The sequence below is a fragment of the Drosophila miranda genome, chromosome XR (assembly GCF_003369915.1).
Source record: "Drosophila miranda strain MSH22 chromosome XR, D.miranda_PacBio2.1, whole genome shotgun sequence".
NCBI lineage: Eukaryota > Metazoa > Arthropoda > Insecta > Diptera > Drosophilidae > Drosophila > Drosophila miranda.
Window position 1 is genome coordinate 21867259 of NC_046674.1, and position 12234 is coordinate 21879492.

At 50.2% G+C, this 12234-nt stretch overlaps 1 protein-coding gene across 1 annotated transcript; it reads right to left on the reverse strand.

Annotated features, from left to right (window-relative positions):
* Positions 1–294: 294 nt before the first annotated feature.
* On the reverse strand, positions 295–11868 carry LOC108153235 (homeobox protein caupolican). The gene is made up of 5 exons (XM_017283072.2): positions 10615–11868; positions 4339–4839; positions 3880–4001; positions 2526–2854; positions 295–1635 (listed from the first exon to the last, which is right to left on the reverse strand). Exons 1-5 carry the CDS (start codon positions 10663–10665, stop codon positions 578–580), a joined length of 2061 nt encoding a protein of 686 aa, XP_017138561.1. The 5' UTR covers positions 10666–11868; the 3' UTR covers positions 295–577.
* Positions 11869–12234: the final 366 nt, after the last annotated feature.

Consider the following 12234-nt stretch of genomic DNA (forward strand, 5'->3'; position numbering starts at 1 on the left):
TGGTATGGTGTGGTGTGCGTTTATTTCGAGTCATTAAACTCGGAACGGAGAGCCGAATGACTCAAACCCAACGGCATGACAAACACACTGCTGTGTCTCTGTCTCGAGCACACTCCAGAACCGGGCACGCCCGCCCGCCCGCCCCCTCCTTACGATGTGACTGGCAGGCAGGCAGGCAGGCAGGCGGCAGGCAGCGCGACGTGTGTGTGCGTCTCTCGCTTGTCTGAAAACTTCAGTCGGAGAGTGGAGAGTGTAAATATGCTAATTAAAGTTATAAAGTGAAATAATTTATGATATGGTAGGAAAAAAAAGTTTTATTGCCATACTTAAGCTACATTTATTGCAAAATAATTAGTGTAGTAATCGCTATCGCTATCGCTATCGTTATTGTTGGCATCTCTGCGAACTCTTGCACTTGTCCGTGTTCGGGCCTGGCTGTTTTGTGTGTTGTGTGTTTGTTTGTGTTTGTGTATTTGAAATGTGTAAGTAGTAGTGTGGTATATGGTACTATTTGGTATCTGGTTCAAGGCCACTCGCCGCCACTGGCCGCCACTGGCCGCCACTCGCTGGTGCCACATTACGATCCGGCACGGCTCTCCGTGAGATAGGCGCCACTACTCATGTACGCACTATTCTCCGTAATAGTACTGTTGTTGTTGTTGTTGTTGTTAATAATGCTGTTGTTGTTATTGTACAAAATGTTGACCATGGAAGCCACCGTCACCGGTGCCGGACCGGGAGCGGAATGCATCGAAGAACTGTTGCTGCTGCTGCTGATGCTGCTGATGTGGTGGTGGCCCCCCAGCTTCATAGTGGGCGGCGTCTGGGGCGGGGTATCCGGCTGGATCTCGGAAAACCCCACCCCCACTCTCGCCTGGTGGCTGTTGGGCCCCGATGGATACGGCTCGCGGTGCACCGTATGGATGGGGGTGGTATGTGGGATCTTGCCGGGCCCGATATGCATGCCCATGGCCTCGGTGTACGCCGTAGGTATCCGCGAATATGGCGATGCGCCGGCGTAGCTGCTCATCATACTCAGCGGCGAACCGAGCTCGACTTGAGGCCCCCCCATCGTCATGGTCATGCTGCTCGGCTGCATAACCAGGGACTGGGGGCCCACAGAGTGGAGCTGCTGGTGCTGCTGCAGATGCTGCAGATGCTGATGCTGGTGCTGGTGGTGCTGCTGCTGCTGTTGCTCTGAGGCTGGCGCTTGGGGATAGAAATTCTGGCCGAGGTATGCCGTAGGCGGTGGCGTCTTGCAGGCGGCTGTGTCGGCCACACTCCAGATTTTCGGCTTGGTCGCCGGCACTGGTATGCCACAGTCTCTGCTTAGCGGGTTTTTTTGAGCCGCATATTCGCTGGTGTCATCCTGGCCGTAGCCAGAATGATAGTATGGTGCCGCCACCTGCTGCGGATGCTGCTCCAGATGCTCTAGATGCTCCAGATGCTGCTGGTGCTGCGAGTGCGCATACGAGTTGTAGGCCGCGTGCATCGGCGGGGCAGCGTAGGGTGCCAGGCTCCGCATGGCCACTAGATTCTGGGGCGGCGGCTCCCGCTCTCGCTCCATCTTCGGCTCGACATCCGGGTCCTTTTCCGCCTTTCCTAGCTCGGATTTGATAAGTTGATTGCTGGGATCTGACGATTAGAGTTTGGAATGTGCAACGGAGACACAAAATAAATTTAATTAATTTCAAGTCTAAAGCGGAAGCAGACAAGTTCTTAGAGGAGGACTGCAAAACTTGGCACTCGGGAGGTAAAACTTGGCTGGCAGCTGGCAACGGCAACGGCAATGGCAAAAACCCTTGAAATTGTTTGTGGGCGTTGATGCGTGCAACCCTCGCGCGACGTCCCAGACTGCCAGCCAGCCAGCCAGCCATCCAGCCATCCAGCCAGCGGAGAAAGCTTTCAGCAACAAAATACTCGAGTTTCCGCCAACTACTCGAGCAGTGGAAGCGTGGTGTGGTCCCTCCTCTTCGAGCAGCAAGCAGTACCATGCCCTTGGACGGTGGGTAAGGTACGGGATGTGGATGTGGATGTGGATGTGGATGTGGACGTGGATGGTCGAGAGAGACCCAAGCAAGTCGCCAACTCGAACAAGGCCACTTGCTCGGAGAGGGCTGCGGAGAGTACGGGCGCAAGGCCACTTTGCCAACAATGTGCTGTCAACTTCCGGGGAGGATGTCGCCTAAGCAGTCAGACAAATAAACGGACGGACGGACGACGACGATGGAGCAGAGCAGAGCAGAGCAGAGCAGAGCAGACGAATACTCGTACTCGTATTGCATAACATTCGTTTCGCCACATAAATTGTGCTTAAAAGCCCAGTGCCACAAATCTGCAGTGGGGGCGGAACGCCCCAAACGGTGGCCCAAACGACAGGCGTTCAAATCAATGGGGCGAGGGACGCTTAAAGAACAATTCAGGGAAGATCAGACTGAAGCACTGATTGAGGTCAGGGAAAAGGGAATACAGAACGGAGAACAAGGAGCAGGGAACACGGAACAGGGGCTGTTGACTGCACTTACCAAAAACTTCAGCCGGCAGCTTCCCACCATCGCCTGCATCCTTGTTGTTGTCCTTTTCATCGTCCGACATCAGTCCATCGTCGTCATCTTCGGTCTTGTTTTTGGGCTCCCACGTCATTTTGTTCTCCTTTTTCAGGCGACGGCGCGCATTCGCAAACCACGTCGACACCTGGGTGAGCGTCATCTTTGTGATGATGGCCAGCATGATCTTCTCGCCCTTGGTCGGATAGGGGTTCTTTTTGTGCTCACTCAGCCACGCCTTCAGAGTCGCTGTTGACTCTCGCGTGGCGTTCTTGCGCCGTGCGGCGAGATCATAGTTCGGGCCGTATCTGTCGGGTGTTCAAATCAAATAGTACTGGTCAATAAACGATCCCGATCTCCATATCATAGCCACTAATGGGTTTGCTTAAGGCCTGGAAACCCCAACCCTAACCTCCCCACCCCCACCCCCCACGGAAAAGAGTTACAATTGCAACGCCCTCTTCCGGTGAATCGGTGAGATAGGGTTATCAGCATTCAGGAAATACTTATGGTCCGCACCTTGTAAACGAGATATTCCCCACTTGAGTGGCAGTTAAGCAAATGAAAGGAGTACTTTCAGAGCGAGAAAAGAAGATATGCCACTTCTTGGTAGATTTGTTAGGAAAATGATCCCTCACCTATCAGAAAACAGGAGAAAGACTTCCCAAGAAACCATTTAAAATCCACTCAAAATGTTAATTCTATTTAATATAACTATTTATTTGTACTTAAAACTCGAATATTTTATATATTTACGGGTGCACCCAGGAAACAAGCCCTGAGCCCCGAATAGTTTTACAAAGATTTGAATATTTATGCCATTTTATATGCCCCAAGAGTACAAATTGTAAAAAAAATAATTTTCACGTGCATTTAAACCATTGACATGGAAATATTTGATTAAAATATATTTCATAATTAAAATAAATACATTCCATTTTGAAATTAAATATTTTCATATTTAGATTGAATATATTTCCTACAAATTTAATATTTTATATTAATTTCGAAGTGTTTTATATTTAGATCAAATATGGTCCGTATTAAAAAAGGTACACGTAGCCTTCCATTTATTTTTAAGTTAATTTCAATTTAAGTTCGAAAACAGAATATTTAATTTAAATACGTGCGTGTTTCTTTTACTGTGCCATTTTTCTATGAGAGAAGCAACAAAGAAGAGATCTTTCCTAACCTACAATCCTACTTAAAATCCTAGCAGGGAAAGTATTCCTTCACTCATCAAAAAATCATTCAATGAAAAATAATTTTTCCCTTAAGAAAACATTTAAGATCCGCTTAAATTTCTAGCTATTTTGTTTACGAGCAAACTCACCCATATGCGGCCAGTGTTGGATCGTACGAATAGTACCCGGTAGTGGACTGCAGTCCTGCAGCAGAGGTCCAGGCATTCATTTCGGTACTGGCGTTGGCATCCTTAATGCCATAGGGATTGCTCTGGAATGGGGAGATGGGGGAAATGCAATTAGACGGACTGAATCCCCTCAAGCGGCAGGCAGTCAAGCAGCGGCTGAGCTGACATCGAGCATGTAAGCGCTGCCAGCGGATGGCCCACTGACTGGAGTGGCCTTATGAATTTGTCAATTCCAGGTAATCACAGCCGCAGTTACACACGCGCGGAGCAGCTAACGAGATACCTCGGATACCCCGACAGCTACATGACGATATCTGCTCAGCCGTCGACTTGCATTTGTGCGCGGACTTCCACCGACTGCACTAAGCCAATTAGTGGCTCTGTGGCTCTGTGGCTCTGTCATCCGTTAGTTCGTCTTACCAGAGGTGCGTAGAAGGCCGAGTTGTCGACGCCAATGCTGGGATACGGGTTCTGTTCGTTAGATGGATATGGCCCGCCATACACTCCCACTCCCACTCCAGCGGAGGGCAATGCCATTCTGGAGTAGCCGCCAATCGCCAGTCGCGCTGGATCGTACTGGCAGGAGCAGACGGTCTGCCCGGAAACGGGATCCGTGATGATTGGTCGTCCGTTCTCGCAGCAGGACATGCCCTCGGATCGGCGGCCCTGAAGATCCGCAGCTGATACACTGCCACCAGCCACATCGCTGCCTGCCGCCGCATCTCCGACCGTCGGAGAAGTGGATATGACTTTCGGGCCCGCATTGTTCGACGACTGGGAGACTGCACCTGGACTTAGGGGGCCTGTGGTGAGGCCGGTTGTGGTCGAGCCCCCCGATGGACTCAGGGAAGCCTCATTGGTCCCGGACAGCGGCGATCCTCCGCCATGGCCGCTCTGGCTGTCGGTGTTAGCTGCCGTCAACTACAAAGAACAGAAGAGCAGAGAAAAAAACATACACTTCAGTAATACCGAAAGGGCTACGGCTGGAATATTTTTTGCGAGAAGGGGATCTTAAAAACAGGTGAAGTTTTGAGGTCGAAGACTAGGCCCGGATGAAAGGAGGAGGAAAGGGAGGATTGGAGACAAGAGGAGAGGAGAGGCGGGAGGCAGAGAGGAGAGGACCAGAGGTAAGCGCAAAGGCATGTCCCTGGCGGAGCCAGGTCGAAATCAACAAAGCAGATTAAGATGATAACTCCAAATGTCAAAATATTTTATTGGCCTGGCGCATTTTGCGATCCGTTCCATCTATTTTCACTTCATTAATTTTCAATTTATCACAGTCAGATTTCAGATACTGCTGCTCTTCGGCCGAATGCTGAAGTTGAAGCTGAAGCTGAAGCTGGAGCTGCACATCGCACATCTTTGAAGAGGGTACACATCCCGAGTATATCAGTGGACCGATCGATCGCGAGAACGGGCACGGGCACGGGTACGGGCATGGGTACGGACACGGCAGGCCTAAAGGGCAATCAAATGATGAGGGACGAGACGTACGAGTAGGTACGGTACGCAGGTATGCGCTCTCTCGGACGATAACCGCAACGAATCATTGTCGGGTCTGGAGGACTGGAGACATATCGTATGAGCCAACAACAAATACGAGCTCCTTTTGGCCCCGGCAATAGAAAGAACCCGAACTGAACCCACTGAGGCGGACAGACGAAAGACCGATAACTTCCTTACTCCCCTTCCCCTTTCCCTTTCCCTCTCCCTTCCCCTCCTCCAGCCGTTGTCGATAAGTCAAATAGTTGTCTATATAAAGTGGTTAGACATCGGTATCTATCTACCAAAACCTTGGCTTATTTTGGGAGTGGTACCCGTACCCGTACCCATACCCATACCGTGATGATTGCCTGTCACGACCGTGACAAATTCCAATTTTCGCTTCACGCGCGCAACCCCAATAAAGGGCTTATGACAGTATCGGAATGGAATGATCATGTCACTGTCTCTGGAATGAGGATCGCGCCTGCTCTTCGGACTCGACTCTATTGTTCGCTAAGAGAACCCCAAAGGGTCGTGCCACCGTTTTTCCCCATTGTTATGGCTCACTTGCCACCTACTTATGAGTATTTTGGGGGCTACTGGCACCAGACGCTGCTGCTACCAACAGAAGTAAATGTTCCTGTATGATTTAAATAATAATGGTAATTCAAACCTAAACGAGCTGACTTTCAACACCTCCTGCGGGCTATCTAATCGCAGGGCAATTTCGCGCAGAGACGCCCGACGGCCAGTTAGAGTCCACCACGTCGACCACAACAAAAATTATTGCATAACGAAGGTGTTTCATGAATGAAATCTAATGAATTCTGAATGAATGGATGGCCACTGGCCAGCCCCAGCCCCAGCCCCAGCTCCAGCTCCAGCCCCAGCCCCGGGACGTCCAGGAGCAGGGAACAACTGTCGACAGGGGCATCGGTTAAGGAGACTGCCAAGCCAGCCAGCCAGCCAGCCAGCCAGCCAGCCAGCCAGCCAGCCAGCCAGCCAGCCAGCCAGCCAGCCAGCCAGCCAGCAAGAAGTGGCCGAGTAGTGACCCTTCCTTTCCCTTCCCTTCCCTTGCCTTCCCATCCCTTGCACTGTCTCCTGTCTCCTGCTAATGTACAAAACGCTGGGCGCGCTCATTTCTTATTATTCTTTATTTTTTATGCGATTCGAACATCAATTTCAGTTTTTGTGGCCGCCCATAAAAAACACATATCGGCAACGTCGACGACAACCTCCAAACGCGGCCGTGGACGGGGAGAACAGACTAAGGACGGTCCGAGTCTCAGACAGCCACCGGACCTGAAGCTCCAGCTCCAGCTCCAGCGCTTATTATCGGCACGCAAGTCAGTTTATTTTTAATGGTTACCACTCACCCACTCTGGACTGCATTTCGGACTGGCTGCAGGATGGCTGCAGGAAGTGCAGTGATGGGCGCTGTGTCCTCTCCCTGGAGTTTATCGGAAGGTGATAGGATAGGATAGGACGGGATAGAGTAGGATAGAATACGCAGCCCCCAAAGTTGAAGTTTCTATTTTGCGGAAGTGTCGAAACATGTTGGCAACTCCTAAAAGTTGACTTAAAGTTTCGCTTCTTTTATGACTTCTTCGTGTTTTGCGGAAAGGACAGGACAGGACGGTGTCAAGGTACTTAAAGTTGACAAAAGTCTTAGTTCCCTCGTCTCGAAATGAATTGGACATTTATGTGCACACTTTAAGCCCATAAAACGATTGTTATTTATTCGTTAAGGATGAACGAATATAGTAGGTGCTAATATCAAGAATGTTCCAAATGCTCAATGCAGGGGACTACTCTGCTATACGACATCTGCACATCTCGATAGAGGTAAGAGGTGGTCCGCTGATAAGATTTCTTCAATAATACTTGGTCGAATTTTGGCACAAGTCAAACATAAAATAAAATATGCTGGCTGCCGCTGCCGGGGCAAGCGAAAGTGGAAAATAAAACCTCAATAGGCATGAGGTCTGGGTCTTGGTCTGGGTCTGAGTCTGGTTCTGGGTCTCTGGTTCCAGCGAACCGGCATGGACATCTGCATCTGCATCTGCGTCTGCAGGTCTCTGGAATCTGGAATCTGAAATCTGCCTTTGAAGTGCACATCCAAAACGGAGCTCCGCTGATGATGCTGGTGCACAGATGTGCGCCGGGGCCACGGCACGGCACGGCACGGCCACCCGCACCCACTCTGGCCAAGATGTTGGGAAAACTGGTGCCGTCACTTTACGGTTATTAATTTTATGATTTATGCTAAAGCTCACGAAACCGCCTCCCGGCCAGGTCCAGCACCAGGTCCAGCACCAGGTCCAGGTCCAGGTCCAACCTGCCAATGCTCATTTCATTTCGTGAACGTTTCGTAGGAGTACTCGTACTCGTATTCGCATGTGCAAAACAAAGGAGATCGCTTGTAGAGTGAAGCTGGAGCTGGAGTTGGAGTTGGAGTGGAGTACCATCGTTATGGTAGATGTAGATGTGTGTTCATAATGCTTGTTGTGGTTATTGGGGCTGGCTGCCGTTTCGCTCTTGTTGCTGCTACCGCTGGGGATGCGTTTATGGATTTTTGTTTTTGCACTCCTAACAACTGGGGAAACAAAAGAGATTGCCTGCACTGCCACTGCCGCTGCCGCTGCCACTGCCAGGAGGGGGAGGAGCAGATGGGGGCGCTTCAACCGCCGGTACAACGTCATCGCCAATGCCAAACAATAAACGAAAAATATAAGGATCTGGGAAGGAAGCAGCAGTCGGGAGTCCCTCTACACACACAAACATGTGTTCGTTGGCCCCAGCCACAGCCACAGGCACAGGCACAGCCATAGCCACAGCCGAGTCTCGAGGCTGCCTTTTGGATTTGGCATATTCTCACATTCATCCACAGGATTGCGGCACTGCCAAGGCCCAAACGATGGCCATACCATATCCATACCCATGTATCGTACATTTGCACGCATAGAGATGGAGATGGAGAGGTAGAGGTAGAGGGAGAGGCAGAGGCAGAGGGAGATACAGGAGGTCCGTTGTGCGTTTGTGCTAATGCGAATAAGTCGCTTTGTTTTTTGCTGGGTTCCTTCCTCTTATTGAATTGACTTCGGGCTCCAGTAGTTGTTACTGCCCGTCCCCATCCGCCCGAGTCGGGGGAACAACTCTTTCTCGGCAACGGCAACGGCAACAGCAACAGCAACGACAACGGCAGTGGGTCTCAATGTTTGCATTAAAAATTCATAAATCAATTATGGAATGCACACGGCGAAATATTAGTTTTTTCTCGCATCATTTCGAATGATGATGGTCCCTGGTCCCTGGTCCCTGGTCCAGCTAAAGAGAGGCCTACGCATATAGCAACCGGATTCAGGACTCTCGAGTCGACTCGACATTGTCCGACCGAGCGTCGCGACGGCTCTTCTCTTCGCTTTTTGCAGCCGTAGAATTTTAGTTATTTTGCCATGAAATGCGTGAACAGCTCGCATGGGAAGTTGGGAATTCTGAGTGCTCCTCATACGCGCGTCGCAGTCTGCCACTGAACGAACACTGGAAACTGTCAACTGACTGCCACAGAGAGGCACAGTGGAAGTGGCAGTGGCAGTGCCAGTGCCAGTACCAGTACCAGTGGCAGTGGCAGCCGTTGATTAAATTCATATATTGCATGCGTCAACGTTTTTGCCTCATATTTGGAATGCCGTCTTGGCGTTGAAATTAAAATTAAATTAATGAATTCGAGTTCTTATTTTTAAGGCACTCTCTGCTGCCGGCCCGCGAACTGCATAAATCTTAAGAGGCTTACGAGTACGAGTATTTGTACATTTGATACAAAATCACTGGGTTACTCGTATTGTGTGATAGTCTTCTAAAACATGGAGTTCAATCCATGGATCCTTGGTCTTAATTGGGCTTAGCGGGGCTAGTGCTCGGAGGCAAAACAAAGACCCAAAGAAGCCCAATCGTAGGGGCTTTTAATCGATCGGAGAGCACTTTGCACACATCTGCATCCATAATTAAAGTCGATAATCTCTGAGCGTCGTTCATTATTTTAATTATTGTAATTTACCAAGTTTTGCATATTATAATAAATGGCCCACCCCACCCAGTCCAGTTCCAGTTTCATTATCATAATGCCTTTAATATGTATATTGGTCGTCTGGAAGCACACACACACAAAGACCAAGGGACGGACACGGACACGGACGGCCTAAGGATAAACGTAATATAACCTCATAAGTCTAACATTGACGCACTAGACCCCAGTTTTGTCGTTGCACAAGCCTTGGCACTACAGCCACTGAAAGGGTTTTGCATGAGTACTCGTATGTCCACCCTGCAAAACCTCAGCCAACTAATTTGAATTACTGGGCTCTCGGAATACGTACGTACGTACGTACGTACATCCCCCCAGCTGCAGCTCCAGCTCCAGCTTCGTACGCGGGTAATTATGACCAGACCCAGACCCAGACCCAGACCCCGGACGATGCACCGCAATGCCCAAGGGAGACGAAGGGAGCCCAAGGAAGGCCGGAAGACTGCAGCAGTCAAGGCGACGGGCGGTGACGGTGACGGCTGTCCCAAATTGTGAAACATTTCTTTGCGGCGGCCATTATGGATCCGAGAGAGAGTCCAACCGGTGCCAAAGTGCTTGAATATTCATGTACCCCCAACCCTGCGCCAGCTGCCACTTGCCACTTGCCACCAGCTTAAAATGTTAATGAATGTCTTAGCCAGAGATACCGATACCGAGCCACCCCACCTAAAATTATAATTATTAAAGATTTTCCACACAATCTAGCCAATCTTAAAGTAGAAACAACATTTATCGATGGAAGACGCCACATGTCCATGTCTCATAAAATTCATAAAATACAATTCAGCAAGCACCCCTCTACAGATTATTTATTGAATGGAATGTACATGTGCTCCATTAAATTATTAGAGACACCAATCAAAATGGGGGAAGACTGTGACAAAAATATAGGCATGACATATGTATTTTCTGAATACTCTTCGTTTAAGATACTCGTAAAAGTTATAAAATACAACTCAATTGATTTTATTAGATAACAATCCTCCACCCTCCATGCTCCCCACCCCATTTATGTATTTCAAAAACCAAAGAATCAATCGGATCGCGTCGGAGTGTGAGTGCGAGTGTGAGTGCGAGTGTGTCTCTAATTTGATAATCTCTTTGACACGGTGCTTGGTTCCACTAACCTGATTTGCCGTCGGGTAACCGCCGTATCCAAACTGCGCATATGCAGCCATTGTCGTCGGTGGCGTCTTCCTCCGAGTCGATGATGTGAAGGAGGACGTGGCGGCACAGCGGCAACACGCGAGCGAGCTTCCCTCGCTGTGGGGCGCCGACCCGGGTCGCGGCAAGGATGCGGATGCTGATTCTGATTCTGATTCCGATGCTGCTTCTGATTCTGCTGCTGCCGGGATGCTGGCGATACACTTGACAAGGGGTTGGGTTCTTCGGGCTCTCGGCACCGTCACCGACACCGACACCGACACTGCCAAGGATGATGATGGCGATGGGGTGGCAGATTCTCGGATGGTGGATGGTGGATGTGGATGCCGTGCGTGCTCGACTGTGGGCCGCGGCTAAGCACTTTGGGCGCTTTTGTTGTTTGTTGGTTTGTTGGATGTTGCGCTCTATTGTTGTTGTTGCTGTTGCTGTTGCTGTTTCTGTTGCTGTTGCTGTGTTGGCCTTGTTGAAAATTGATAAAACAAATTGTCGATGTCGAGCAGTTCTGCTAATGTCGCCGGAGCCGGAAAATGTTTTGTTTGTTTTGTGTGACTTTGCTCTTTATTCGTTTACTTTGCTTTTTATTGACTCTGACGCTGGATGGCTCCGACTGTGGCTCATTCGCGGCTCTCTCTCTCTCTCTCTCTCTCTCTCTCTCTCTGTCGGTGTCTGTTAGCCGGCCAGGCGGCAAATCCTCGTATATTCGCTTCAAGTGTTTGCCACAAACAGATTTTCTGACTTATCGCCTCTGAAGTACACATGTACCGTCGTCGTGTGGAGGATAGGATGGTGTGGTACTTCAAAAGACTGCCTGTCGGCAGATCCCACAGCCTCGTTCCCAGTCGAATGCACTTCCTTGGCCGCAAGTAGAGGTAGGTTCTGTCTTCTGTGCTCTTCTGTGCCTGCCAGCCAGGCACTGTGTTTTTATTTTTATTTTTTCTGTTTTTTTTTTTTTTATTAATATTTTAATGCACTTTGAAGCTACAGTTCGTTTCCAGCTATTGCACGCACTTTATCAAGCATGTCCGACACGATAGCTCTACGGAAAACGAGTTTCACAACCTGTCAGTGGCCTCTCTCGAGGAGGACGACGACGCCTGACGCCTGACAGCGGCAACTCGTTTCGCTTTTCAGTTTTCAGTGTGTTTTCTGTGTGTTTCGGGTTTTCGGTTTTCGGAGCGATGCGCACTTATTCACGTTCGAACACGAACTGTTCGCTGGCACTGCCAGCCGGCCGCGCGAACGAGACCAACCGGTGCGCGAGCGGGATGGCATCTGTGCCAGCCAGAGCACGAGAGCAGGCGAACGACAACGGTTCGCCCGATTGGCCGGCCTTCCAATAAGACAGGGAGAACGCCACATCTGCCGTCTCCGTCGTGCGGCCTGCTGTGCGCGCGTGCGAGCGAGAGCGAGCCTGAACGACCTTCTCTTCGGTGGTGGGCACGCCCACCTCCCCAAACTGGAAGTGTTCCGTCGTGCTCCGAGCAGGGTCCCCTCTCGCGCCACTGGAAGCGATTTCATGGCGGACCACGATCGAAGGCTTCCTTCCCAATCGGACACTGCTTCTGCTTCGTGGCCAGAGGCCC